At 28.0% G+C, this 27,971-nt stretch overlaps 5 protein-coding genes across 6 annotated transcripts in view; 3 read left to right on the top strand and 2 right to left on the bottom strand.

Moving 5' to 3' along the window:
- LOC113378444 (cellular tumor antigen p53-like) overlaps window positions 1-27,971 on the top strand; it is a 44,380-nt gene that overhangs the window by 9,633 nt on the left and 6,776 nt on the right. The window lies entirely within an intron of this gene.
- Window positions 387-4,668, top strand: LOC113378440 (DNA-directed RNA polymerase III subunit RPC5-like). The gene is made up of 8 exons (XM_026618970.1): window positions 387-648; window positions 730-948; window positions 2,566-2,728; window positions 2,797-2,909; window positions 2,975-3,115; window positions 3,263-3,467; window positions 3,890-4,095; window positions 4,235-4,668. Exons 1-8 carry the CDS (start codon window positions 616-618, stop codon window positions 4,652-4,654), a joined length of 1,500 nt encoding a protein of 499 aa, XP_026474755.1. The 5' UTR covers window positions 387-615; the 3' UTR covers window positions 4,655-4,668.
- LOC113378445 (uncharacterized protein C15orf61-like) lies at window positions 4,767-6,868 on the bottom strand. Its single transcript, XM_026618979.1, has 3 exons — window positions 6,664-6,868; window positions 4,959-5,145; window positions 4,767-4,894 (listed from the first exon to the last, which is right to left on the bottom strand). The coding sequence occupies exons 1-3, from the start codon at window positions 6,799-6,801 to the stop codon at window positions 4,767-4,769; spliced, it is 453 nt and encodes a 150-aa protein (XP_026474764.1). The 5' UTR covers window positions 6,802-6,868.
- LOC113378443 (palmitoyltransferase ZDHHC16-like) lies at window positions 6,710-10,586 on the top strand. The gene is made up of 10 exons (XM_026618974.1): window positions 6,710-6,733; window positions 6,799-6,874; window positions 6,946-7,135; window positions 7,203-7,350; window positions 7,537-7,728; window positions 8,291-8,408; window positions 8,694-8,905; window positions 9,094-9,229; window positions 10,051-10,243; window positions 10,312-10,586. The coding sequence occupies exons 3-10, from the start codon at window positions 7,089-7,091 to the stop codon at window positions 10,412-10,414; spliced, it is 1,149 nt and encodes a 382-aa protein (XP_026474759.1). The 5' UTR covers window positions 6,710-6,733; window positions 6,799-6,874; window positions 6,946-7,088; the 3' UTR covers window positions 10,415-10,586.
- The window catches only part of LOC113378441 (venom protease-like), a 44,385-nt gene continuing 27,230 nt past the window's right edge, over window positions 10,817-27,971 (bottom strand). Inside the window, exons 1-8 of one of the 2 annotated variants that reach the window (XM_026618971.1) lie at window positions 20,675-20,799; window positions 16,227-16,445; window positions 15,099-15,259; window positions 14,248-14,357; window positions 12,928-13,092; window positions 12,371-12,465; window positions 11,345-11,511; window positions 10,817-11,133 (exon numbers count right to left, since the gene is read on the bottom strand). In XM_026618971.1, coding sequence (XP_026474756.1) covers window positions 10,963-11,133; window positions 11,345-11,511; window positions 12,371-12,465; window positions 12,928-13,092; window positions 14,248-14,357; window positions 15,099-15,259; window positions 16,227-16,445; window positions 20,675-20,741 — 1,155 coding nt within the window. In that variant the 5' untranslated portion in view covers window positions 20,742-20,799 and the 3' untranslated portion in view covers window positions 10,817-10,962. Of the gene's footprint in view, window positions 11,134-11,344; window positions 11,512-12,370; window positions 12,466-12,927; window positions 13,093-14,247; window positions 14,358-15,098; window positions 15,260-16,226; window positions 16,446-20,674; window positions 20,800-27,971 lie in introns of those variants that run through there. The other variant, XM_026618972.1, reaches the window with a different exon arrangement.

Here is a 27,971-nt window from a genome sequence, read left to right as displayed (position 1 = left end):
TGTAGTAAATTTCAACTCTTTCAACTGATGTTAAAAGATTATGAATAAAAGAGATAGAAATAGATCAGTTGGTGTTAGACCGGATCTGACCTAGGTTGTCAACACCTGAACCATAGATAAAAGAAGAGTAAACCTGAACCATAGATCGCTCTCTCGGCCTCTATTTCGTTGCCACGTTTTTCAGACCAATCTGGCAATTTGCCCGTGTTAGTTGAAGCCCCTCACTACAGAGGGCATTGGTCGCCTGAACAGGTGCGTATAAAAAATACTAAAGAAATGAACCAAAATTATATGGATCGCTATATAGATATATATAGATAGATGGCGAAAGTATTATATGCAATTCATTTGTTTCACCAAGTCAAACCCTTAACACGCCTCACCACCTTATAACGACTAAATAATATTTACTTTGTTTTTATTTCAATTGTGCATATATGAAAATGAGAGACAGTTTCAAAGTGTTGTAGGTTCCAATCTTAGCTAGCCATTAGTCGATCAAGTGTGACATCGCAAAGGACGGTGTTCTCTGCCAGCAGCTGGTTCTGTATAAATGGCCGAGAATTGTATATAAAATATAGTAAATGACAGTGAAAATAGTTTTAAGTTTCCACGATGGAGGAAGAAGATGATGAAATTGTTAAAGAGGTGTTTAAACCATTTTGTAACATCAAATTGTACAACGTGTTTAAATAGGTTATGTTTATTACTCGTGTCGGATATTTTCAGATGCCGGTATATCTCTCCAAAGAATTAGCAAATCAGTTGTACATATTTCAATATCCAGTCAAACCCCCGTCATGTACTTTCGAAAAAGCTCGTGTAATGAACAGTCGTATAAAGCCCAACCACCAGGAAGTGAGAATAGAATTTGCTCTGGACACCTCAAGTGAGAATTATGATTATTCCAAAGGAGAGCAAATTGCAATTAATACTGATGGAGCGACGGCAAGTTTAAAATGTTTTTATTTAAGTTTCTTAATATGTGCAAGAACATTAAAAATGTTATGTTCTACTGCACCAGTGCCTCCATATAGGGCTGCATGCATGCTTACGGTTGGAGAATTGAACCAAAATAATACAATTCTAGTTTACGTAGAAAATCGTGTTAGGTTATGGTAATGATTATTTTATTATTAAATGGCCATGTTGCAAAAAAATTATTTAAATATTGTTTTTACTACATGACTACTGTCACATATTAGACCTTTTTATGCTATACTATATTATACAGTGGAATCCGATTAGTATGACCGGATATATTGACAACCGCTTAATATGACGTAATCGCACTAGGAATTTGGTTTTCATATTCCTTAAAAAAACAGCTGTCTAGTCGGATATATTGACATCGCTTACATTGACATGCCGCTTATAATGATCCATTTTTGCAAAAAAATATGTCCAATTATAATGACCGACATGATTTTACATGATGTGGCCAAGTCTATTTTATGCACACATGTCTTTTAAACACCAGGGACTGTTTTTACAATAAAATTATGTAAAGAAATCAATTAAAAATTACTGATTACTTACATTAAAAAAACACATTTATATGTTTATGGGTAGGGTAGACTTATTATTAATGACACACCACGGATATCTCATAAACAAATAAAATTAGATTTTTTTTAACAATTATATTTGATAGTAGAGGGCTAAAAATGTATAAATTCATAACCAGCCATCACTTTTATTCTTATGACTTTGCTATCAGAAGATAAGCAGCACATGACTGTGATAAAAAAGACCAGCTGAACCTTTACTTTTGGCAATAAAGTAGTAAAGTTTATAAAAAAGCAATTTTACAAGAGACTAATTGAATAAATTGTTATTCCGGCTCTTCTGATGAATATTTCTGACCAATAGCAAATCAATGTAATATACTGTGTTGTCTTTGTAACAAATGTACCCACAAAATTAATTAATTAATAGAAGAAATTGCATCTGTTCGCCCCCTGGTTGTTTCACTTTACCTTTTAATGATTAAAAAATAGTAAAAAAATTTAATATTTATATAATATAATTAGGAATTATGTACGTATATATGTAAGTTTTTCTGAACATAGTTCGATAGATGCTTCTTTGATGTATGTTATGTGTTGTTCATTGGGTTTAAACAGTATAATTACCGTAAGTCAAATTGGACCGTTGTGCCCCCGCCCTACCCTATGTCAATTTTATTTTATATTAAATTTTAATGTGTCATTTTTATTTTTAATTAAAACGTTTGTATAGGCTTTTCTTTTAAATTACTGAAACATGTAACATATTTGTATATTAAAAAGTTTTCCTTCATTACGCTTTTAATGACGACCGGTTAGTATGACGAGATTTTGGAATCCCTTCGATGTCATACTAAGCGGATTCTACTGTATATTCATTCATTTGAACTAGTGAGCCTGCATTGATGCCATTTTGTTGAGTGGCTGTATGAATCGCTTTACTTGAAATTTTGATATAAATGTATTTTGGCTTCTACTAATTTCATTAAATCTTAGCATTCTTAACTGTATTATGGAATATGACAGTCTTTTTACAATTTGTCATCAAATTTTACAGCCTAACTCAAGTAGGGATAACTCTTCGTCCTCTGCATTTTTCAAAAGTGGGGTGATGGACAAGCAATGTTACTCGAGCTCAGGAACTGTTGGCAAGCAAGAAATCCAGAAATATGCTTTAGCATCTATTCGAGATGGTGAACTGCAGTGTACTCCTTTAGCAGGTAAATCATTCTATATCATATTCGGAAACCAATACGACCTTCATTTATGCTCTGAAAATTATTTATAGGAATAGTCCAATTGCATCCTAGTTTTTCATATTTTGACAAATTTGATAAACGAACAAAGGCTGAGGAAAAAGCAGAAAAAGAAGCAGATTTAGATGAAGAAGAAATACAGCAGGTAATAATGAATTTTATGTATTCTATTTTTGACAAACACTGATTGATATTTTTTCTTGTAATTAGGTCACTGTAAAATTTGCTCGTGTGGAAAGTGATAAAGTAAAAAAAGCTCGTGAAAAGTCTTATGGATATCTTTCTAAAAAGAGTGAAGAGGAACCATGGTGTGAAACTGTATATTATCAAAATGATACAAATGAAGCTGAGGTATTCTAAATATTTTTTATAAAAGTATTGATAAAAAGAATCTGGTGAATTTACAAAATCATTTGCTTAAAAAATATGTTTTACTTAATGTTATATTTTTATTTAAAACAAGTTGACATATTACATATTTTTTTTTTTTTTCTAAAGTTGGAAAAATTGCGACTGGTTTGTCAAAATACCAATGATGTGGGCCATGCACTGTCATTTACAGGAGATGAATACTTAAAGTCGTTAATGCCTTTGGAAGTTGAGGATGGTGGAACATTACCTTCGTTGCCTTCCCATGTTTTGTCTCTAAATGCTCTCAAAACATTACCACTATTAGATCAAATCAAACTTCTACTAAAAGATGGTAATTTATTTTGATCATATTATTATTGTTCATATGTTTTAACCTGTTTTTATTTTCAAAAGTGAAGCAATGCAGTTACTGCATTTTATGCATTTATAATAAATAATTAAATAGGAGCTTTTAATGGATAACTATATACAACTATTGATATTTAGCAAAAAAATATATATATATATATATGTATATAATTTATTATCTTGATTTGATATTCGAACATTAGTACCCTTAATTTCATTGAGTTAGTTTGTTTTTAAAATCATTTAGTTTTTTGTTAATATGAAAGTATAATTGCTGTTATATATGTTACCCTTCTCTAGTTGTAAGCTATAAAACTAAATGTTATTTTCTGGAAGCAAAATTTAGGTTTAATTTGCTTATTTATATTAATGATTTAATGCTGAACACTTTTTTTATCATTTTAGCTAAACTGATAACATTTCAACATTTATCACTAATTCTTGCTCAAGAGTCTTTAACAACTGATAAATTACTTAAAACCTTGCCACAAGCTGGTATGCTTATTCGTGGTTGTTGGACTGCACGTTCTGAAGTACTGTATCCTCCTGATACTCGATCTGGTAGCAGTGGGGTTCCTGCTGAATTAATGTGTCGAGGACGGGATTACGTGGTTGGTAACTTCAGTATGGTCTTGTAATCATAGTTTTAAAATAAGGTCATATCTTCGATGATTTTTTTTCAAACTATGTAACTCTCTAATATCAATAAACCATAAATTGTATTTAATTAATTGTTCAAATATGTTTTAGATATATTTATTTACTGAAAATCAATATGTAGATAGACGAAGAGTATCTGCTGAAGTAAAACTTCCACCAGATGAAATAAAGGAAATTCTTTCATCTGTGGCTAGATTGCGATATGGCAAAGGGTGGGAATTATTGATTCCTCCAGATTTAACTTTTGAACAAAAGCACCAAGATATAGTGCAGAGACAAGCATTAATGTGGCAAGCCAAGCAAAGACTGTTTTCTGAAATGCTCAAAGAACCTGTTAATGCGTCAGGTATTAAAAGACAAAGAAAACGATCTCAGAGAGAGTCAGTAAGCCTGGATGATGCATCATCTCCAGTCAAAGGACAAAACCATATCAATGGTCTTGAAGAAACAATGAAATGCAATGGTGTAAACGTTAAAAGTAGTATAATCGAGGGTGAATCTGATAGCTGAAGAAAAGCGAGATTGAGAAGCTGTATTTAGTTGTATATAATTTTTTATTTAATTGTAAGCTATATATTTATGCATTAAAATTTGTTTTTATAAGAATATACAATGAATTTATTTAGTATAAAGATCCTTTGTCTTCAGCATACAAGAAGTATATTGGTACATTACCTCTTGGGGTGTATACTATTTCTTCGTGCCGTATTAGAAATATTGCAGCCAAGCCATATAGCAAACACGGTATACCTGAAACAAATATTAAAAATATATATATCACCTGAATTTTTTACACAATACTATGAGCGTTTACCTAAGTTTGTAACCTTGATTGCTTTAAAGAAAATGTCTTGCAAATGTAAATCCTCATAAGCTCTTTTAGTGCAGTGATATTTCATATATGGGTAACAACCAGTTCTTAAAATTTGATAGTTTGTTCCACTTTCTAATGTCCAGTTGAAATTTGACATACCCCATTGGTCATCGTTAACATCTTTGTACTATACAAATTTTTAATTCAATTAGATTTATTATTATTTATTGTCAGGCAATGGCAATATATTGTTGTTATTCGTAAGATCTAAGATGAAATTTTTATCTCAAAATATTTTTAATTTTATATTTGCAGTTTGTTTAAATTATGAGGAATGATTATTAAAAGTTACATTGAGAGTAAATATATTCTCATTCAGAATATATTTTATATTAATCATTAAAAAAAATATATATATATTTTTTAAATTTCATGTTTATAAAAATACATTTAAAATTTTCAGAATTATATACCAACATTGGGAATAATATATCCAACATAACAATAACGACATTCTTTATGTATTATAAATTAGGTTTCTTGGTTTAAGGGGGTTGTTCTTTTTTTTTGTTACAAAACATGCAAGGTATTTGTTTTTGTTTTTCTCGAAATGTATTTATCATAAAGACATGAGGTTTTTTTTAAACAAAAATTACAAAATCATAGAATATTAAGATATTTTTTATTATTTTTTTGTCGCCGTCATTTTTTAACCAGGGGCCGCCAAAGTGGGCATTGCAAAATCGATCTCGTTTGCGGTGCCACAGATAAATCCGTTGCGCATCGCCTGAAACAAAAAAAAAACGAAACTACGTTGAAGAAGACGTTTGAATCCAGTCCCCCTACCAAAATGAAAGAAAAAAAGCAAGAAGGAAAAAAATGGCAGCTATTTAAAAAAAAAGTGTCCAAAAAGGCCTTTGTTTTGGGACGAAAAGGTTCGCAAAATTTTTTTGCGTAATGTTATCAAGTTCTTTGAGGTAGGGAGACTAGGTATTGCAGTGGTGAACAAATTAAAAAAAAATGCAAGTTGATCCGACTTGTAGTTTTTATTTGATTTGTGGCACCGCATTGAAAAAAGTCAATTTGAGAAAAACGTATTTAAAGTTTTTAATATAATGTACTAAATACACCATTTAATTTAATGTACGAAATACACCATGGTGTTCAAAGATGCTGACACATTAAAAAGGTCATGTGCATGAGGTATTATAATGAAAAAGAGGCAGCTGGCATACAATAGCTCGCGGAACAGATAAAAAAACGCTTTCAGAGGATCATACGTATAGAGATATATATATCTATAACTTCTTCAAAAAATAGATATTGAGATGATTTTTTTTTTCAAATAATTCTAAGGTTTTTAGCTTTCATAATATCAAAAAATCTCAAAACCGAAACAAAAAAATATAAAAAAAGAACAACCTCCTTACGAAAATTGAAAATTATAACTGGAATCAAGAACCATGAATTCATCATCCATGGTAAATAATCAGATATTTAATAATATGTTAGATCATATTTTTTTATTTATCGCATATTGAGATGATTGCTCAAATTCAAATGTACTTGGCGAGAAATAATTACGAACGATTGAAATGCACCGATCTAATGTTTACGTCTCTATTCGGGTATTCGGGCTGACAGTCGGCATCCCATCTATGGCTAAAATCTTAATAATAAATAATACATTAATGTCAATATGTACTTTTATGAAATATGAAGTCCAAGGCGGCTCTCGGCATTGTTTCAAGTAACATGATAAAGCTTCAGACGAAGTTGGTTTATTGATTAAGGACGAATATTTCAAATTGCTGTGTTTAGCACAATTTAATACTTTCAGCATACTGATTCAATCATATATTCAACAATGACTAGAAATATTTTAATATTGCACATTATATTAAGATAATTAATACGTAAGTATTTGATTTAAACTGAACATTGTAATATAACTGAGTGATGACAACAGATTTAACCTTAAATATAGCATTGGATCAACATGAGTGGATTATTTGCCAAACAAACAGTCATGGGGTTTAGACTGATTTTAGCTAATTTCTGTTTTGATTCTCTTACATTTGCTGATTAACATTGGCTGAATTAATGGCATAAGACTGTGATTAATACAACATGGCTAGAATTAAATGGAAAATAAAATTACTACCAAAGATAGCAATGTAAGTATATTGACCAATAGACTATTTATATCTCAATTTATTGACTAATAATCACTTTGTTATTCAGAGACTCATTGAAAAAGCTGCACTATCGCACAAAAATTATTTTCAAGTCTTTAACATATAATCACCATATGAACCAAAGCTATGCAGCCGATGTGGCTATGGAACCTATTTTTTGGATAGTGGACAATTTTACACAATTTTTGGGCCCGGTATGCTTAAAGTTTTATATTCAATAGCTTGATTTATTTTTTATTGAGATATCATTTGTATAAAGACAATTGTCATTTTATACTTTGATTGTTGTTCATCAAATTTGGAATTATCTTTTCTTTATGTGCATGCTATAATTAAAAAATATTGGTGTATCTCAATTTATAATAAACAACATATTGCAGTTTTTTATAGTAGCAGTTACATGCCTAACTACTGCAGTCGTGTTTATAGCATATTGGATTGGCCTTCCTTTTTATTGGAATCGTTCACAACCTCTCACAATTGCTTTAATAATAGTAGGACATTGGCTGTTGATTAACATAGTGTTTCATTATTACATGGGAGTTGTTACTGAACCAGGAAAACCACCAGATGTAAATAAATATATTAGTGTAATATAAAATATAGTCAGTAGCAAAATTTATTAAAAAATATTTTTAAAGTATTTTACTGATTAGTTTTTGCTCCTTATAATGAACACTTATAATGAATAAAATTTCAGTTATATTTGCTTTTTTATAGTAGATAACATAGCAACAACCGCATAGTTAATAATTAATTGAATGCTTTCTTGCTAAATGAGCAATTAAAATAAACATATAATTTAAATTATGAGTCAAATGTCCTTTTGATTGAAAATTATTAACAATATGTAATCAATATATGTTTTCAATTATATCAAATTAATTCAATTTGATTCTACATTACTACATTATCAATTATCTGATATGATTTCATATTCTTACAGAGTGCTATTTTTCATAATCCAAATCACTGTTAAGATAACTTTCATTCAAATATAGTGTTTCATTACTATTGAATGATTAAACCCTTGAAAATAATTGCATGTACATATATTTATTGAAATCCTATATTTTTTTCATTAGTATGGTTATAGTATAAATCTATTGCAATCTGATTTTTTTTTTTGTTCAGGGAGCTTTAATAACTGAAGCAGTGAGTATATGTAGAAAGTGTATTGCCCCAAAACCACCTCGGACACACCATTGTTCTGTTTGCAATCGATGTGTATTGAAAATGGATCATCATTGTCGTAAGTTCACATATTAAATATGGATTCTGTGAAAATTTGATTTTAAAAAGATTTTTTTTATTTTATTCATTTTGTAATATTACTTTGTAATTATTAATATTAGCTTATATTTTGGGGCATTAGTTTGATATTAGCAATATCATAATGCTCAGTAAAAATGTTAAATTAAACTTCTCTTTGTTATATTACAATTTAATATATTAATTTGATCTCCTTTGTTTTTTAAATTCTCTATACTTCTTTTGTTAGATTTTATTTCTTTCATACCATCTGTTCTTTTTTCAGCTTGGTTAAACAACTGTGTGGGGCATTACAACCATCGCTACTTTTACTTATATATGGTTTATATGGTTCTAGGAGTTACTTTTGTTATAATATTTGGGTTTGAAATAGCATATGGTGTACTGTGGGTAGGTTCCAGTGGACATTGGACAGAAGATCACCAACCAGATGGGCATCCCGTTAGATTTAATAATTCAGGACATATGGTTCATGTTGTAAGTTACAAAAAAACATTATAAAAGCTTCTTTTTTTACCCTAAAAAAATAATTTTTGTTACTTGTTTTATAGTTAAATATTATGAAAAACAATGATTCCAGATTATTCCATAAATTGTCTCTGTTAACATTTTTATTTGTTTTTGAAAACAAATATTATATCCATAAATATTTGTACATTCACTAGGCAGAGATGAATGAATATGGTGATGCTGGACCTCCACATCATGATCTTCCAGTACCTGAAACATTAGAGACCGAAATTCTTGCTGATGATACAATGACAAGAAGAGCAGTTCTATTTATGGCGTTGATAAATACAGGTGATTCAGTCATGCTAATAATTAGATTTCAGCAGAAAATCAAAATGTTTTTGTAAAATATAAATACTATGAGTTTGTGATTGATATTATTATTTATTATGAGAGAGTAACATTATAATTGTTATATTGTGACATCAATGTTTTTTTAAGGAGTTTTAAGTCAATGTCATAACTCTAATTGTTGACTGCCCATAATCTTAAAGCAGTAGAGATAAAATTGATGATTTGCATAAACTAAAATCAGGAGTCTGAAGTTATATTTAAAATTTTATTAAATGATAAGTAGATATCGGATAAATATCATAGAGCATATGCCGCAGAACTATGTTTGGAACTTGCTTTTTTGTGTTTTTCAGAAGTTTTGTTATGTAAATGTCTATTTACAACTAAATTAAATACACACTGTAACATTATAATCAGCTGTTTTTGTTATATAACATTCGTTTTTCAATAATTTACTTACAAAATATAATTAGTATGAAGCATTTAACTTTATTTAAATAATAGGCGCATTACCTATTATATATACAGGGTGCTTCAAAAAAATGTATACACACTTTCAATCAATTAGTGGTGATTGTACTTAGAATTGTATTGATGCTGCATGTCACCAATTGGAACAGTATTAACATTTGTTATTTATGTTTTATTTACATTGGACTTTCAGCTTTCTATTTTCCTGAAATTTAACTTTGTAGAACAGTAAATAAAAGTTCAAAGTGTGTATACATTTTTTTGAAGCACCCTGTATATATATATATATATATATATATATATATATATATATACTACATTGTGCATAAATTTCTTCTATTTTATAGCCGTTTTATTTGCGCTGGGAGGCTTATCTATTTGGCATGGTAAATTAATTTCTAAAGGTGAGACTAGTATTGAAGCAAATATTAATAAATCTGAAACAAAGAGATTGGCACTGCAAGGAAAACAATATAGAAACCCATATAATTTCGGAACAACAAAAAATTGGAAGTTATTCCTAGGATTAGTAAGAGGCAGGTTAGTTTTAAATGAAATAACAAATTCTATGGTTTGAAATGCTATAATTATACTAAATTTGTTTTTAGAACTGTGGCAATGCACTTATTATTACCATCTGCTCATAAACCCGATGGAGATGGTTTAACTTGGTATACAGTACATGACGAACAACCCAATGACTGGCCTTGACAAATAATTAAAATATAGCAATCAAATAGGCATAGGAATTCTAAATCAAGTCCGAAAAGGCAATTACCAAAAGTTCATCTTTTAATAAATAATAAAAGTAAGTGATATTATTTATAAAAAATATTTATATTTTTTCAACTTATTTACCTCAACTTTGATGCAGTTATTAGATTTGGATAGATAGATTTATATAATTTTTTCAATTTATATTTATAATTAAAAAAAATATTTATTTTGTTTGTAATATCTGATTCTAATTAAGTCTACTAGAACTTACATTTAAATAAATTGCATTGTATTAAACTCAGATTTGTGTTCACTAAATGAGCAGCTCTTTAAATTAATAAAACATTAAAGTTAATTTATAATCAATTTTTATTTATTTAAAATTGTATGGTAGGCTTAATTAAATGAACATTAAAATTAGGTATAAAACTAGGTAATAAAAACACTTCATCAAATACTAATGGGGTGTTATATTTTAAAATGCTTATTGAGTGAATGAGCCTTAAATTTCCTTACCAAGAGAAACTATTATTTAAAAACTCTTAATTTGGCCAAACAACACTTTCAATCCAGTCAACATACTTGCTGACTCTAGTATAAACACCGGGGCTATTAGGAGCACCACATCCCCTTCCGAATGATGTTATTCCCACTATGTAGAAGATACATTTGTTGCTTTGTTTTGTTATTTGCAATGGCCCACCTGAATCTCCCTGCAATAAAATATCAATAAACTTCTTGCTCATACCCTGATTACATATATTAAATTTGTCCATTATATTTTTGATATTTGATGTAATACTCACTAATCTTACAGTATAAAATTCTCTATAATGATTAGTAAAATTTGTGATATTAGAAATTCTGAAAACAATGTTTTTGCTAATGGTTCAAATTTTAATGAAGTCATAATGATTTGTTTACCTGGCAAGTGTCTTTGCCACCATCCAATTCTCCTGCACACATCTGTGTATCTACAATTCCATTTCTCAATCTTCTTCTATTAATCTGATCAACGTATAAGGGAGCGCATTGCCTATTATCAATAATTTTCAGTACTACTTTCAGTAGGTCATCACTTCTGCTCTCAGCTGTACAATTAAAACATATTAATTATTATTAAAGAAAGTACTATATTTAAAAAATAAGTTTCAATTCTAAAGCAAAAACAAATGCTCAAGTATTTGGAAATACGTATTTAAATGATAATAATATTCTTCCCTTTGATAGTATAATGCCAGCCCAGTTGCTCATATATAATCAAAAATTCCAAATTAAAAATAGAATTAGTATCAAAGTGACTGATGAAATATTATTTACTGTATGTTTGAGAAAATTCTTTACTATCATTGCTGTGTGATTGTCAATTTGAAATGTATAACCCGAGTTAATTATGAATTAGTAAATGAGGTAACTTCAGTGATCGTAACTATGTTTCCTGTAGTATCAATTTACTAACAATAATATTTTTTCATGTTTGAATGAAAGGTAATTGAATAGAATTGTCCGAGAATGAGATTAATAAAATATTATATACATATAAAGATGCTTTTATGAATATAAATCACAATTGTACATTTGTATACATACATATGTTATTTTTGCAGTTCGTAGTAAATAATTATACCGGCGGCGATATTAAAATGTTTATTATAAAAATTTTTATCAAAAAGGTTATTCCCTTTTCCTAAATTCATTATATATAAGACTTTTTTCCTTTAAGAAGTGATGAACGTATTTGTATCCAATAACCGTACTTTAAATGTATTTTGAAAATTTTTTGATAACACTAGCCTGTTTTTAAACAAAAATTTAATTTTATATATGTATTTAATTTTTAGCTTTTTAAGACAGTCATTGGTATGATTATTTTCAAATTTAGGACTAACGATGCAGAAGCATATTTATCTTTGAAATATTTATTGCAAAAAATTATTGTTACTTTCTTACCATAGTCTATCTTTCCCCAACCAGTAGCAATTGAACTATCTGTGTCGAACTCGTCATTGGCCCATAAACAAGAAGGTCTGATCGAATTGGAAAGACTACAGAATAGAAAAAAAAATTAACAATACTAAATTATATGCAAAATAGTTAATTGAATAATATACTTGTTTTTAAGCGGCTTGGCCATATTTATTTGAATTAATGTGCCGTTAGCATACAGAATTTTCTTTCCAAATGCAATTTTAAATCAAAATCGGACCACAAGTGCAATAGGTCCGATTATATGAAAATTGATTGTGAAATTAACTACCTTGTCAAGAAGTCAAGAATCTTGTAATGTGGAGTAGAAAATTTATTAAAATAGGATTTCAGAAATTATGTCGTATTCTGCGTAAAAATACTGAATCGAATACAATATAAAAAGTTAGTATAGTATTATATATAAAATGAATATATAGATCGATAAATGCTCTAAGAACGCGAGGCCAATAAACAAACTTGTAGATTTTGTAAACCGTGTGGATTTAAAAGCAATAAAAAAAACTTTTTATAAGAATTACCTAACTGGATACCGCAGTTTAACTAGTGCAATATCATTATATTTAGATGGATAATGATAACTAGGATGAGTGATGACGGAATCGACTGGAACATCAATGGGATCGGCCCCATCGTCCGAATGTTTTAAGTTATGTTCCCCAAGTCGAACGATATCAGGTTGCTCACTAAAAATAAAATAAACATTTAAATATTGTTGATTTTTGTTGGATATAAGTGCTTTCTTTAGTTATATATGCATTGGCGATTTTGATCACTACATATAATGTATGTAAGAAATTAAGGTAAATAAGTGTCTTATTTTTTTATAGTAAAAAGAAATTACAAATATCATAAGATCCGTATTTATCCATAGATTTTTAGTATAACACAAAAAATAACAATATTTTTAAATATCATAAATCAAAAGCATTTGTAAATTTTGCTACTTTTAAACACGAAAAATTCATATCATCTCATTTTAACCCTCTCGCTACGAGCGTCGTCTATAGGCGACAGCCGCATGTTGACCTGCGCGTGTACGGCTGTTGCCTATAGACGACATCCAGTGTCGTTTTTCTTCGAGATTTATAACTGAAAATGAGTTAAATTATTGAGAGTTCTAATTTGTTATTGTAATCTTTAGTTTTTCAATTTTTAATTTTTAAATGCATTTTTATTGATTATAAGTAAGATATGTTGTTTTGCCTAGTACGTTGCTCGCTGTTCCGTGCAGCAGTGTCAGTGTCCTGCGGAAAACTATATGCTGTAGCGAAAGGTTAAATATGAAAATTATATGTTATTATGATAATGTACAAAAAGTAATTAATTTGTTTTGATAAACATGTAATATACATCGGGGTAAAAACGATTAACCTATTCGAGACCGATTGCACACCGTGTATGCAATTGCTTTCCGGGGCTATAAGACCGGTTGCGCACCGTGTGTGCAAAAATTGTAATGAAAAATTATCAGTTATTCTGAGTGATAGAGTCGTCGAGATAAGATTTTTTTTGAATTAATGGTATCAGTATGGTATAGAAAAACAAAATTTAGCGTTGGTTTTAATTCGTGCCGGAACAAAACAAAATATTTTGTTTGGAATTTTGAAATCTACTAATAATTATTTTAAAACCAGTGTGCTGTTTTCTAAGAATGTATTAACAAATATTACTGAAATTAAGTAACATTACTTATGTGCAATGCAAATTTGCTTACGATTTGGTTGATTTTCGTAGTGAACCAGATTTTGAACAATATAAACAAAAAAAATTTTGCTCCTGGGGACCGCTTTCGAAAAAAATCGGGGTCTCGAATGGGTTAAAGAAATCTTCATAGTTACCTATTTACGCTTGCACAATGCGCCGCTGTGAGTACATATTCGGGACTAATTAAAGTGCCTCCGCACCACCAATTTACGGCCCCACTAGTTTCTGTCCATCCGATGGCTGCCTAAGTAATTATATTTATAATTATACACATAAATATACCATCTGTAATATTCATTCACTATTTAAAATTCCTTTTAGTTTTTACCGTTACGTTTGCATTGATTGCACTCAAGCTTTCGCGTTCATAATGCCGTTAACCGCAAATAAAAATATCGAAGAGAATAATTACATACTTCCAAATGTATTCCTGCAATACCATTAAGCATATAATGAAATCAATTGAATCTATATTTAATTTGAAATCGAAATTTACTCTTTAAAATCATTATTATTATTCTGTCTTGATTTAGAATGTATTCAATATTCAATATATTGTATATTGTATTTATTTTTTTAATTAGCATAAGATTTTTGGCGAATATTATTATAATGCGCAATTTGTAATATTGTTTGGTACAGATATTCTAAATATCCCACTCATAATAATCGATTGGTTTAAGATTTATAATTGAATTTTAATAAATCAGGAAAGCATTTATTAACTCTATTTTTATCGTTATATTTGATTAAGAATTTATTAATTCATGACGTGAAACATTATTTGCCGTGCGCGTCATAAACTTGATCTTCTCAATAACCGAAATTCGCATAGTATAATTATATTAATAACATACATATTATATTGTTTAAATAATACTTATTATTGGTTGTATTTTTTATTCAGTAAAGTTGGAAGAATGTAAATCAAAAATAAATTCTTCTGCTTCAGCAAATTATTATCTTGGTTAGATACTTTTCTTACCATATGTGGAAATTCGCCCAATTTTGCGACTTCTCCTCCAACGATCAAAGGAACGCTATTGTAATCACATTTTTCAACTGTAAACGATATTGGATTTGGGTCTGACACCAATGGCAGAACCGTCAATGTTTGTTTTACGGCAGTACTGTACTCATCACATTCTAGAAAAATATATAAAGCTTAGAGTTTTGACTTGTTTTTCTATTAACTTCCCGAATGAGAAGTTTATGTTTGGGCCAGGAAATTCGATTTGCTAATTTTCTCGACATTCGTTCGTCGTTCGTTTTTTTTTGTCGATGTTTTCTCAATGAAGGCAGCATCAATTTATCTATCTGATTAGGTTTTGGCAAAGATTGGCCATAAATAATTCGACAATTCAGAACAAAAGTAAAATAAATTCTTAAATATGTAAATGTATTCTCAATCATTTACATATATGCTTATTGTTATACAGAAAATTCAAATAGATTAAAAACCAGATTTGATATTTTATACTGTGTCAAAGGTCGCGCGATGTATGTTAAATCCATGTTAAACCTAATGTTTCATCGTAAAGAAGTATATTTAGGAAATTAATTTGTGCTTTTGTTGATTGTTTTCAGCGAAGAGAAAATATTAATTTCACTTTTTGAACTTTGTATATGAATTTTAGGAAAATTCTAAATTTGCATATGAATTTTAGGAAAACTGTGATATTTGAATCATTAATAAATAGGTCATTTTTTATATCATTGCTCGACACCTCATCGTTTATTAAATTTTGCAAGTCGGAAAAGGCAAGCGAAAATAGTTCTTATATTATAGTACACTAGAATATGATTACGTTGCTAGCAAAATGTGTGAGTTAATTTTTTGGTGGAAATTATATCTATTATTATACCAAGTTTTGCAAATCGTTGTTGATACAAAAGATAGTCGGAGGCGGTAGTCAAATTTTATTAAAACTTGTTTGGATCCTATAGGCAATCATAATTAGAAATGTAATGTATACATTTAACCAGTTAATTGTGATGACGAGTATACTCATCTCGGAGAAGTGGAGGAATTTTGTATATTGACGAGTATTTTCGTCATGCGAATAATTCTTTGACTATTTATATAATTTTTGAAAAATAACGAAATACTTACTTTGTTCGCTGATCCTTTTGTTGCCTTCGCGGTTAGAATTCCAGTTAGAATTGTATCTCTGTTGGACGCAGCAAACTATCGGTTCATACGTAGAATAACCGCATACATCAGGTCTGATGCCGGTGGTCTGAAGGATGCGGTTTGCAGAAGGACATTGAGTAATCAGGGCGCATTCACCTGCCTCGCCATCATAACTTCTGGTGCAACTATCGCCTATCACTTCAAAATTATAATAAAATTGTCATTTTATTCGGATATTGAGGATGGTGAGCCCGAATAACAGCTATACTCTCACAATCCTGATAACGCCAATTTAATGTTAGCTATGCGTATTACCGGTACTATCTATATTTGCAGCCATGTGTCGTGATAAAACAAAAAAATATTTTTGCACTATAAATGTGGTCGAATGGTTTACCACTGGGAAATCTTATTTTTTTACCATCTCTAACTACAATCCCATTACTTGGAGACATATTGTGATGTATGTGGTAATTAAAAAACAGTGTGTGGTCGAAAAACTATTCGTTTCACACGAGTTAGTTTTGTCAATCAAAATTTTTGAAGTCTTATAAGACAACATTGACGAGCGACATCAAAGGAAAAATTAAATCAAATGTATCATGAACAGAATATACAGCAAACTCATAAAACTAAAGTAAACTAATAAAGGTAAAAGATAAATAAAAATAAATCTAGACCAATGATTTGGTGAATAGGCGATGTCGACTAAATTAGCTGTAATTTTAAGTAACAGGGTCTTTTCTTTTTGAGATTTCTTATAGGACGCGGCAATATTTTGGTGGTTAGATTTATATGAGTTATTTCATTTACTGACAAAATAAGTTGATATTTAGATCCTTGTGAATGCAAAAGATATACTGCACCATGGTGATAAATTTTCATATATTTGCAGAATGGTGCAAATGTTGGTAATTGTAGGATTTTATATTGTAACGGATGTTAGGGTTACAAAGTAACAGTTTTAAAAATAATTTAATGATGTATTTAATTTATTACATTTGTTTTATTACATTTGGCTATACTAAAATGGAGTTTTGGAAAAGTTAAAAATGTTTATTATCTATATGTAGCAGATTTTTAAGTAAATTGAAAAGATGCCTCCAACAATTCTGTATTGATAAAACTAACGTTTTTGCAAACTGATCGTCAGAAAAGTCCATAAATTTATGAAAATTATGAATCATACGTTATCGAAAAACCTAAACAGTGACATAAACATGATTTAAATAATATTAACTTCACAAACAAACAAATTAGATTTTTGGTTAGTGTTGGTTAATGCTTTAATTTTCCCAATTCACTTAAACTTATATACGTGAATTAGTATTCTAGAATTCCATCTTTTTTTCTAGAAAACATATTTCGAGCGTTTATGAGTTTCTTACATTTAGCCTCATGAATGATATGAGGCTAACTAGTGATTAATTCCGACATTATTTGATACTTAAGTAAAAATTCTAAAGCTTATCACTTATCACATTATATATTCAACAATTTTACTATTAAACATTACTAATCAAAGTCTAATAAATTTAGTTCTATAAAAGTATTATTTAAACACCTCGTAGCCATCATAAAGCTTTATCACTGATAACCTTCTTATTATATGATAACCCTGAATTATGCGCCTTATGAAAATATAGATTTAAAATAAATAATATTGCAGTATGAGTATAATTTTGTAATATAATCTGTCACAAATCAATACAAAACATTTTCTTTGACTGTTTTAACATTTAGCTATGTGTTGCATAATTTAAAACGTATGATCTTAAGGCTTGTAAACGTGTAAACTTCTTCCTGTAACTACTTTATGCAATAATAAAAAGATAAAATATGCACAGCTAATTTAATTTAGCTTGAATATATAAGATTTGTTTAAAGTTTTAGGGGTACAATTTTTTTATGTTTTACAAGTTTCTCAAATTGATAAGAATACAAAAATGGCAAATTTATGGCATTGAGTAGTTTTTCACATTCAAACTCAATAATGAACATACGATTTGAAAACTATTCGAATTATATAAAAGATGTTGAGAAAAACATTGGTTTTTAGAAAAAGTCAGAGCGTCTAGTTTTGGTTACTATGGCATCAATAAGTCTTATAACAAAAAAATAAAATGAAAAACAATGTTTCGGTCATAGATAAGTCAATTTAAATATTGCTCGTGAAAGTGCTAAATATGTGTTATGTTAAATTAAGAATATATTCAAGCGATTTTAATAATTCCAATGCAACTTCCTGAATTCGTATCGAATTGTTTGATCGCATAGTATACATTTCCGATGATTTTAATGTTCTCATTGTCAGTGTTAAAATTAGCATAAAATTATATTCATATTTGAATTAAAAATATATTTATAACAGATAAATATAACACTTAGATCCTAATGAATTTTATAAAAAATGCTATACTGTTATAAAATTTATTTAAAATATTTCCAATTTTAATCTTATAGACATTTGTAATAGACACATGTTGATTTAAAAGAAATACGGTTATTTGTATGGAAATACGAAGTACGCGCCCAAAAGCCATTTGCACACAGAATCGCGAATAATGAATACATATAGCTATCGAATTAAAAATATTATTTTTGGGCTTTAAACTGAAAAGATTTTAACTGAAAACTGAACAACTTTCTTATATGAGATCGTACTTCAAATATTTTTTTTCTAATTAACATCGAGTTGATTATGTATTTATCTAAAATACATAATAAATTGAAAGGAAGTAAGCCTGCATTGACACCGCATATCAATTAAATACCGCATATCAAAAGTTAATAGAAAAATAGTGAAAATAAAAAGAAATAAAATAGTAACAATAATAAAAATAAAAGTTATTAAAAATGTTCAATAGTTAAATTTATCATTAATTATTAGTAGCAAATCACATGTAAGTTGTGAATATGCATGGAATAAAATATTTTTATAAAATTTTGATGTTAATTGGACATATTTAAGTTAATAGATATCACGTGAAACTTCATTGAGAAGCATATAATTCAACATTTATAATGAGCACTCATCTAGAAAATTATTTTAAATATATATTTAATTTTTTGTCGTCGGTTTAATATTTAAATAAGAGGTTTTTATGTCGTTGCACCGCCATGTCTTGATATGTTGATACTTTTGGGTTTTTCCAATGGCGTACTAGTACATGTGGCCCATAAATCATTATAAAAATAAAACGATTTAATTATTTGTTTATTTAAGGTCAATAAAACTTCAACAATAAGATCTGTGAATGTATCCTTCAGATACTAATAATGTGTTTCCGAAAACTTAATAGACATTGAAAATAAGTAAGAACAATATATAAAAGAAAAAAATAGTAATTTTGGCAAGTAATTACATTTGTACTATACATTTCGATGTTACTGAATGCCCTCAGGACTGCATTCTTTACTCGAAATTCATAATGGAAATGTGAAGAATTTAAAAATATCACTTTACGTAAGAATCGTTCAGGTTAAAGCCGTGGTTCCCAACCTGAGGGGCGCGACTCCTCAGGAGAGCGCAAGGCTATTGCAAGGGGGGCTTTCAAATGTTTCCAAAATAGAATTTTTAAAAATATAACAAAAAAATTTAAATTATATTAAAAAAAGAAAGTAAAATTATTTTTTATGAATATTTTACATAATATTGCATTTTACATAATTTGTAGTATGATAATATCAGTTGAGTATTTATGAAATACTCACGACTGTTTATTTTATAAGAACCGGGTCCTGGTGCGGAAAAGGTTGGAAACCACTGGGTTAAAGTGACTAGTATCAATTTATAAATGCGTTAATAAAATAAGTCAAAATTTTGAAATATTATTAGGTTTAATTAAATTTTTACACATTCGAGGGTGTTAATTTATTTAAACTATAGGTAAACTTATCTATATATAAATATGTTTATTGTGGATATGCTTACAATTAGATAAACCGCTTGTAAAAAACGGAGTTATAACGACAATTTCATTTGTTTACATTTTCAATATTAAGTGAAGTTTTTCTATTTTAAAATAAAAATGGCGAAAAAAGTCAGTTTTCATTTGAATGTTGAACCTATCCAAAAATTAATAAATTTGATTGTTAAATAATGTCTCTTACTTATTTATTTAAATAAATTTTCATAATTTTTGTATCTCATAATAATAATAAAATAACATCAAATATTAAATACTAATGAAATGATATGGCATAAATATTAAATACTAATAAAAACATTAACAAATTCATTCATGAAAATAACATTCAATGCCTTAATTATTAAATTCACTGCGAAATTTAAATATTTGAGAAATGAATCATAGGAGTATTTAAAATTATTAAGAAATTGTTATTATGAAGTATGTTGAAAAATAACGATGAAGCAATGCATCTATTTATACAATTAGCATTATAAATCAAAGAGCAATACTTACCAGATATCTGAGCATTTATCAGTACAATGTTTTTTACAAACAATAGCGCGCATATTAACAAAAACATTATCACATAAAAACAAGTCAAATGGGAAATTCGACCATTCGCAAAAACAACACTATGCCGATTTAACTTTTTTTTAAATATATCTAAAATTTTAATTAATATTCCACAACACGACACAACTTACAACTTAATTACGTCTCACCTCGCCAATGTCACATTTCAGACTAAACTGAAAGACTTAACAAAACCAGAACTTACGAGGTCTCCACTCAGCTGGATGTAAATGCAAATTATAGCAAAACGATGCGATGTTTATGTTTTTGTTCAATCAGACCTGGTGATATTGATAACGCCCTGTTTTAGCCTGCCAACGTCTTTCCTCAATAGGAAAATAATAAAAAAAAAATCTCTTTTTAATTATTATTAAATTACTATTCATATTCTGTATTAGTATTGCATGCTTTTTTCATTATATTACATACACTGGTATTATTTATTAATTAATTTATTTATTTAACGCCCATGGCAAAAATAGAATACTGAAGATAAAAAATGAAAAAAATTAATGCTTTTAAAAATCACAGACTACTAATTATATTTATATACAACACTTAGAACTATGAACATACAACATTTACAACCATTGTAACAGATTCAGCTAACGATTATAAATTCTCCCATATAAATAATACGTATTATAAATTAAAATTTTATTCCGATTATTTAACTGATTAAAATTATAATTAGTTATTTATATTGTCATTTGTTCTGTTGCCTGATTAAGCATACAAATTTTACACGATTTAATATCACTTTCCACGTTACATTAACACGTTTGATGTATACTCGTGATAATTGTTATTAATAATTCATTTTTTATTACAACATTATATTTCATTATAAAAATATAAATATATTAATAGTAAAGTTAAAAGTTTTTTTCCAGGAACATGCGCCTTGCGCAAAGGATTTCTGATTCCTTTTCCAGGTTAATTTCACACGTAGAATCTTACCTTCCGCCGATTCTTTAATTTTTAGAAATTAATTATGTCTAATTTTTGAACCCGATATGATTGATATCATAAATATCATAATTGTTAATTTGGTGTAACTACAAAGATATTGAGTTGCTTTAAAAGAAATCAGATGATATTTTCAGATACCTAAATAGGTGATCAAATTGGATGATGAACAACGACCAGAATTGGCAAATAGCAATAAAATTTTATTCTATTTCGATAATACAAGGTCTCACATATCTTTGGTATCTTGGAGCAACTTAGGGGCCATCCATTAAACACGTGATCGTTTTTAAACATTTTTAAGCCCCCTTTTCTCTTTGGTGATACGTGGTGATATTCAATCGCTCCTCTTTCAATCAACAACACGTGTAATAATAGTACCTACAAAAATCGTAAACTTTTTGAAAAAAAATATAAAAAATAAATACACATGTGATCTAAATAGACTTCACCTCCCCCATCTGATATTTCGTGATTTTTTGTCAAACCTTTCAAACTCACGTGATTTGGACGGCTCCTTATTGGAACTGACATAGAGAGAAAATATGAAAAATTGATTGATTATAGTTCCTTTTAAAAAAAATGTTTTATGTTGCACCCAATTACTTTCTTGCCAAACTATTATTATCACTTTTATCTTGCAATTTAAGTTGTAATAATTTTGTTCTAAATGAGTACATATTTCGCAATTATTTTTGCCAGTAGGCTTGCTCGTAGGTAAGCGGTTAAGAGCGATGGGACTTGTTTCAGAGGTCCCGGGTTCGATACCCACTTCGAGCAGCCTGTTGTCAGGCAGCAGTGACAACGATTTTCACTTGAAAATATAGATAGCAATATGTTTCCAAGTGCAAATAGCCCTTAATCCGGCATTGCTGCACCAATAAAATGTCAGCCCTATTAGATTAATTCTAGTAACAAAAATCATCAAATATGGATGTATTAACCATTGGGTTACCTTCTAAAAAAATACGAAGGAAGGAGAAGTTTCAGCCCAACAGCTCATAGGACGTAAGGTTCTGATTGCTATTCAAAAATGATAAAAAAAAATCTACCAGTTGAGTTATGGTAATGCTGAATTTAGTGTAAGTATTAAATTATTGATATTAGTAATATATTTGAATGTTTTTATTATTTTAATATTTATTAAATCAGAAATAATATTTTATTATGGAAATATACTCATTTATGCTGAAGATAAATCAATATTTTTCCCTTATTTACAAATTTAAAAATTGTCGATCTTATTTATACTATCCTAAGTAAATAGAAGAACGTTTCAAAATATACATATATTGAGTAGAAATTATTAGATATATATTTTATATAAATAAATGTTTAACATAAAATGCTTAGATATGATTACAAAATTTGTGTTACAAAACAGTCGATTGTAAATTTACATAATTGAATAAATACGTAAACAAGTGGTGTATGGCATCGTGCCTTAAGCCAAATTGCTGGAACTTCTCGTACCGTAATGAAAAATTCGAGAAATATTAAATGTTTTCAATTAGATTATTATAAATACTGTAACTTGTTTGTTTACAGAAAAGTAAATAAACAAAACTTAAACAATCGAATTTAAAATGAAGGGCTTTGTATAATATTTATAAGAATTATATAAAGTGAAGTGCAATGTTAAAACTATTTATTTAAAGTATTTAATTGAGCTTTAGAACTATAGCTAGAAAAAAAATCAAATCCGAATTAATTTCGATATTAAAAAAAAAAAATTTTAAATTAAAAAAATGTTTTTTTTCCTAAATCAATAATTTCGTCAACACAAGCAGAAAGTTTTTTGAATCATTCAAATCGGATGCTCTCTCAAAAACTGCCATTTTTTGCACATTTAGCTCCGTATCTTCGAAACGGTTGGACCTGCCTTTGCCAAAAACTAACCATCACTTCCCCCATCATTACAAACTGAATGTTTTTTAGATCATTCAAATCGGATGCTCCGTTCTTTCATAATCTCGATTCTATTTTCTGCACTCTTTGCTGCGTATCTTGCTGCCTTTGCCAAAAACTAATCAGCACGTCTCCCTATCAATAGGAATCGAATGCTTTTTGAACGAAAGAGTGCGGACATACAAAACACACACACATCCATTTTTCTGAGGTATGCCAGAAACCTTCATAACTACTGCTGAACTAAATGTGATCAAAATATCTTAATATTTAGTATGGAAAATAATCTAATTTTAACTAATATTTAACATTTCTTAGCATATATATAAAATTTATTTCTTTCATAATTAAGAAAATCATTCAAATTTATGTTGCTCTATCTATTGGCAGCATTCTTACTACTCACTTCGAATATGACATATACAACAAAAAACATTAATATCTTGTTTGTATCGGTCTCTACGTTTATTTGTTGCCAATTTGTTTCATTAATGCATGTCGGCGAAAACAAATGTTTGTGCAAATTTTGTTTGTTTAATGAATATTTTATAAAGTGATCTTAAATTAGTTAAATTTATTTTTTTATTAATTTTTGTTTCACTTTAAAAGTTTAAATTATACTGCATCTTAACGTAAGTATTTTGTGTTTCAATTATAACCCCAAAAATATATAAAACAAAGTTTGTTTTATATATATTATTATATATATATATATATATATAATATTATATATATATATATATAATATATATAAAAAATTATAACTAACAGAATAAAATGTTAAAATATGTATTAATGAATATTAAAATGAAATTAGGCAAGCACAAGTAAATCTTGAAAATCGTTAGGAAAATATGAATATACACAAAAAACAAATAAAGTCGAGATGAGTCATATCAAGAAGTAAATGCAGGCTAGATAATTGAAATTTTCTAATGATTTAATTTAGTTTTTTTAATAAAACAGATATTTATAGAATTGCTTTCATCATGTGCTAAAATAATTAGACTGTAAATTTCTTTCAATCTTTCCATAACAATAAATTGTATTTACATATCAAAGTCTTATGTAGATCTTTACAAAAGAATTTAAGTTAATATATTAATTACAGCATGAGTGACAATCTAGGTGACTTGGAATATATACTGCCTCGGATTACTACTGATGATTTACGGGAATTGAACTTGTAAGTAATACATCAAAACTTTAACATATGTAAAGATTTTAAATATACAGTAGAAACTTGATTATCTGGACCTCAGTTATACGGATTCGCGATTATCCAGACTCCCCACAACCAATTTATATGTATGTACATACCTGCAATTCGAATTTTTGCATGAATAATGCTACAGTTTGTATGTATGTAATGCAATCTATGAAAATATATATGTACATACATAGGGAAATGTTAATTTCTTATAAACGTTTTTGTTGATATCTGTGCATGTAATTGTTATTTTTGATAAATATACATCATTATTCTTCATACATTGGATACGGATGCCTATTGACAACAATTAGTCCGGTTAATCGAGGTTCTACTGTATTTGAATTTGCTAAATAAATGATACAGTCAACTGTTTAGCCATAGATATTTGAAAAGTACTCATTTGCTATCTAGTACTTTAACTCCCCATATTAAAAGTAAATAGAATTTCTGTTTTTTTTAATAATTTGTGTGTTTTATCAATTGCAATGATCAAACTCGAAACATGTTGAAGTCTGTTTTTTTTTTTTAAATATAATTTAGTTTTTCTTTTTAATATCTGGATTTATTGTTTATTAAATGAAACATCTTCTGACTTTAAATTATTAAATTATTAAATGTATGAATATACTGAAAGTATGTAATATGTTCATTTTATTTCAATTACATAATTTTGAACATATGTACTTATAATTAGCATAAATCATGTTTTCATAAAGAATATGATTTTTTATATGTGATGCAAGAACACTCTGTTATTGCTAGAGAAATTTTGGCTTGCGGTTTATTTTTTTTATTGACTAATCTTCCTTGTGCAAAAAGGTTTGAGATTTTTAAAAAATAATATATATAAATTTATTTCTGTTTATATATTTTTTTATCTTATCCATATTTATATTTTGTGCATGACTTGTTAGAAATTTTATTCTGAAAATGATTTTTATTTGCAACAAATAGAAGTCAGCTAATTTTATAAATGATTGAGAATTCAAGAAAAATGAAATAGTTTACTATAATTTTTAATTATAGAGAAATTAATTATATTCTTTTTATTCTCAGGGATTTAAATTCATGGTCTGATAGCAATGTAAGTATTAGAGTTCTTTCTTATTTTATTGTAATTTTGATATAATCACTATTGTTAAAAATTTAATTGCAATAAATATAGAATTAAAATATGCCTATTAAGTGTATATTTTTTTAAAAACAAATTAGACATTTTTCAAATCATTAGTGATTTTTTGTATAAGATATAAAACAAACATTTATTAGCAGACTGAACTTCCATTTCTGGCCATACCACCTGATTCAGATCCAGCACAGCGGGATATTAAAACTGAGCCGTCTAGTCATTCCTCTGCAGAATATGATGGTTTTTCTACCATGGTAATTATTTTCATTATTTTTCTTATAGTCTTATTTAATTTACGATACATATCAAATTAAGTAATTTTGGTATAGCAGATTGTTCTGGATACTTGTAATTGCATTTTTTTATAAATGTTTTCTGAATTTAATAGGCGCTACAGAATATGAATTCAGCTGCCATTCAACATTCAGTACAAACTGTTCCCAGTAACAAGGACTTTGCTGGGGATTACAACTTTGATCTCAAAGTAGCATGTAGCAAACTTGGACAACAAAAACCTCAAGTTACTGTAAGTAATTCTTAAAAATAATCTATGGTATTGAACTTGTATTAAGGACAAGTGGTTACTAGTAGAATACGTACATCGACCTTTTGTACATGATTGAATTATATTATATTTTGTTATTTTATCAAAAAAAAAGTCTCTTAAAATAATATTATTTTTTAAAAATGTTTTCAGTACTCTCAAAAACTGAATAAGGCTTTTATCAACATGGGACATACACTGCCAATAGATTTTTTTGGAACCCTATGATCCCTGGATGTTTGTAAGAGCAACAATGCTGTATTCTAGCCCTCATGATGCTCCGAATCTGGTTATGAGATGTAAAAATCATAAGACTATGAAATCAAGCGATAGTGAGTATATTTAATATTCATTTTGATTTTATAAATTATAATTATATATTTATTTATATTAATTTTATTTATATTTTATTTATATTAATTTTAATTATATATTATAATTAGTAGTTTATTTTGATGTTGTGATACATCCCAAAAAGGCAAAGATTTATAATTAATACTTAATTCCAAAATGTTTTGATATACAATTTAATATCATAATTGAAATTATATATATTAATAAATCGTTATTTCAGATTTAGATGATTTCAATAATTCTGATCATGTTTTGTTGTGCAAGTCAGTGGGAGCTCAGTACTTTGGTTCAGTTGATTCTAATACACATTTGAATGTGACAGTGCCGTTAGGCAATGTGCAGACAGGTGATTGTTCTGTGAGAGTATTATATGAATTTGCTTGCAAGCATTCTTGTGTCAGTGGCATGAATCGACGCAGTGTTGAGTGCGTTTTTACCTTAGAGAATTTGGAGTAAGTATTTTCTTAATTGAAAAATTTATTTTTACAAACTGAAATTGAATTCTTTTCTAAAATAATATTTATGACAATATGTAAGGTATTGTCTTAGATAAGAGAAGAGTGTCTATAGTAATTAATACTTCACTTATTCTTGTGAATAAACAAAATGATAATATTTTGGTTAATTATCTTGGTTTCTAACAATAACTATAGCCAAATAATTATTCAATATATGTATGTATATTTTCACTGTTAAGTTTAATTACTATATTGTTATAAATATTTTCTCATTAAAATGTTTCCTTATTAATAATTATTTTTATATGTAAAAGTGGATGATTACATGTCACATATATCTGAAAATAATATGTGATAGTTGTACTTCTAAAATAAAAAGAATAATAAACATATTGTCAAGAAGTTGACATTCTGTTATTAATGGTGGTTATTGAATTTATATGTTAATTAAAGTGAAAGGCTATAGAAATTTTAGACTTAGCTTGAATTTTTTTATTATACAGTTATATATTTCAGTGACTTAAAATGATATGTATGAGTATAAGAATTTTTCTCTTTCTCTAGTGACAGAAGATAGTACTAAAAATCATGATATAATATTTATATTATTTTTCAGTGGACAAATACTTGGTCGAAGGAAAATTGGCATCAGAGTATGTAGT

Source organism: Ctenocephalides felis, unplaced genomic scaffold, assembly GCF_003426905.1.
Source record: "Ctenocephalides felis isolate EL2017-DRISC unplaced genomic scaffold, ASM342690v1 CF-g0.4_SCAFFOLD_01886, whole genome shotgun sequence".
Taxonomy (NCBI): domain Eukaryota; kingdom Metazoa; phylum Arthropoda; class Insecta; order Siphonaptera; family Pulicidae; genus Ctenocephalides; species Ctenocephalides felis.
The sequence above is the reverse complement of the archived record's forward strand: the minus strand, read 5'-3'. Positions and strand labels throughout refer to the sequence as shown.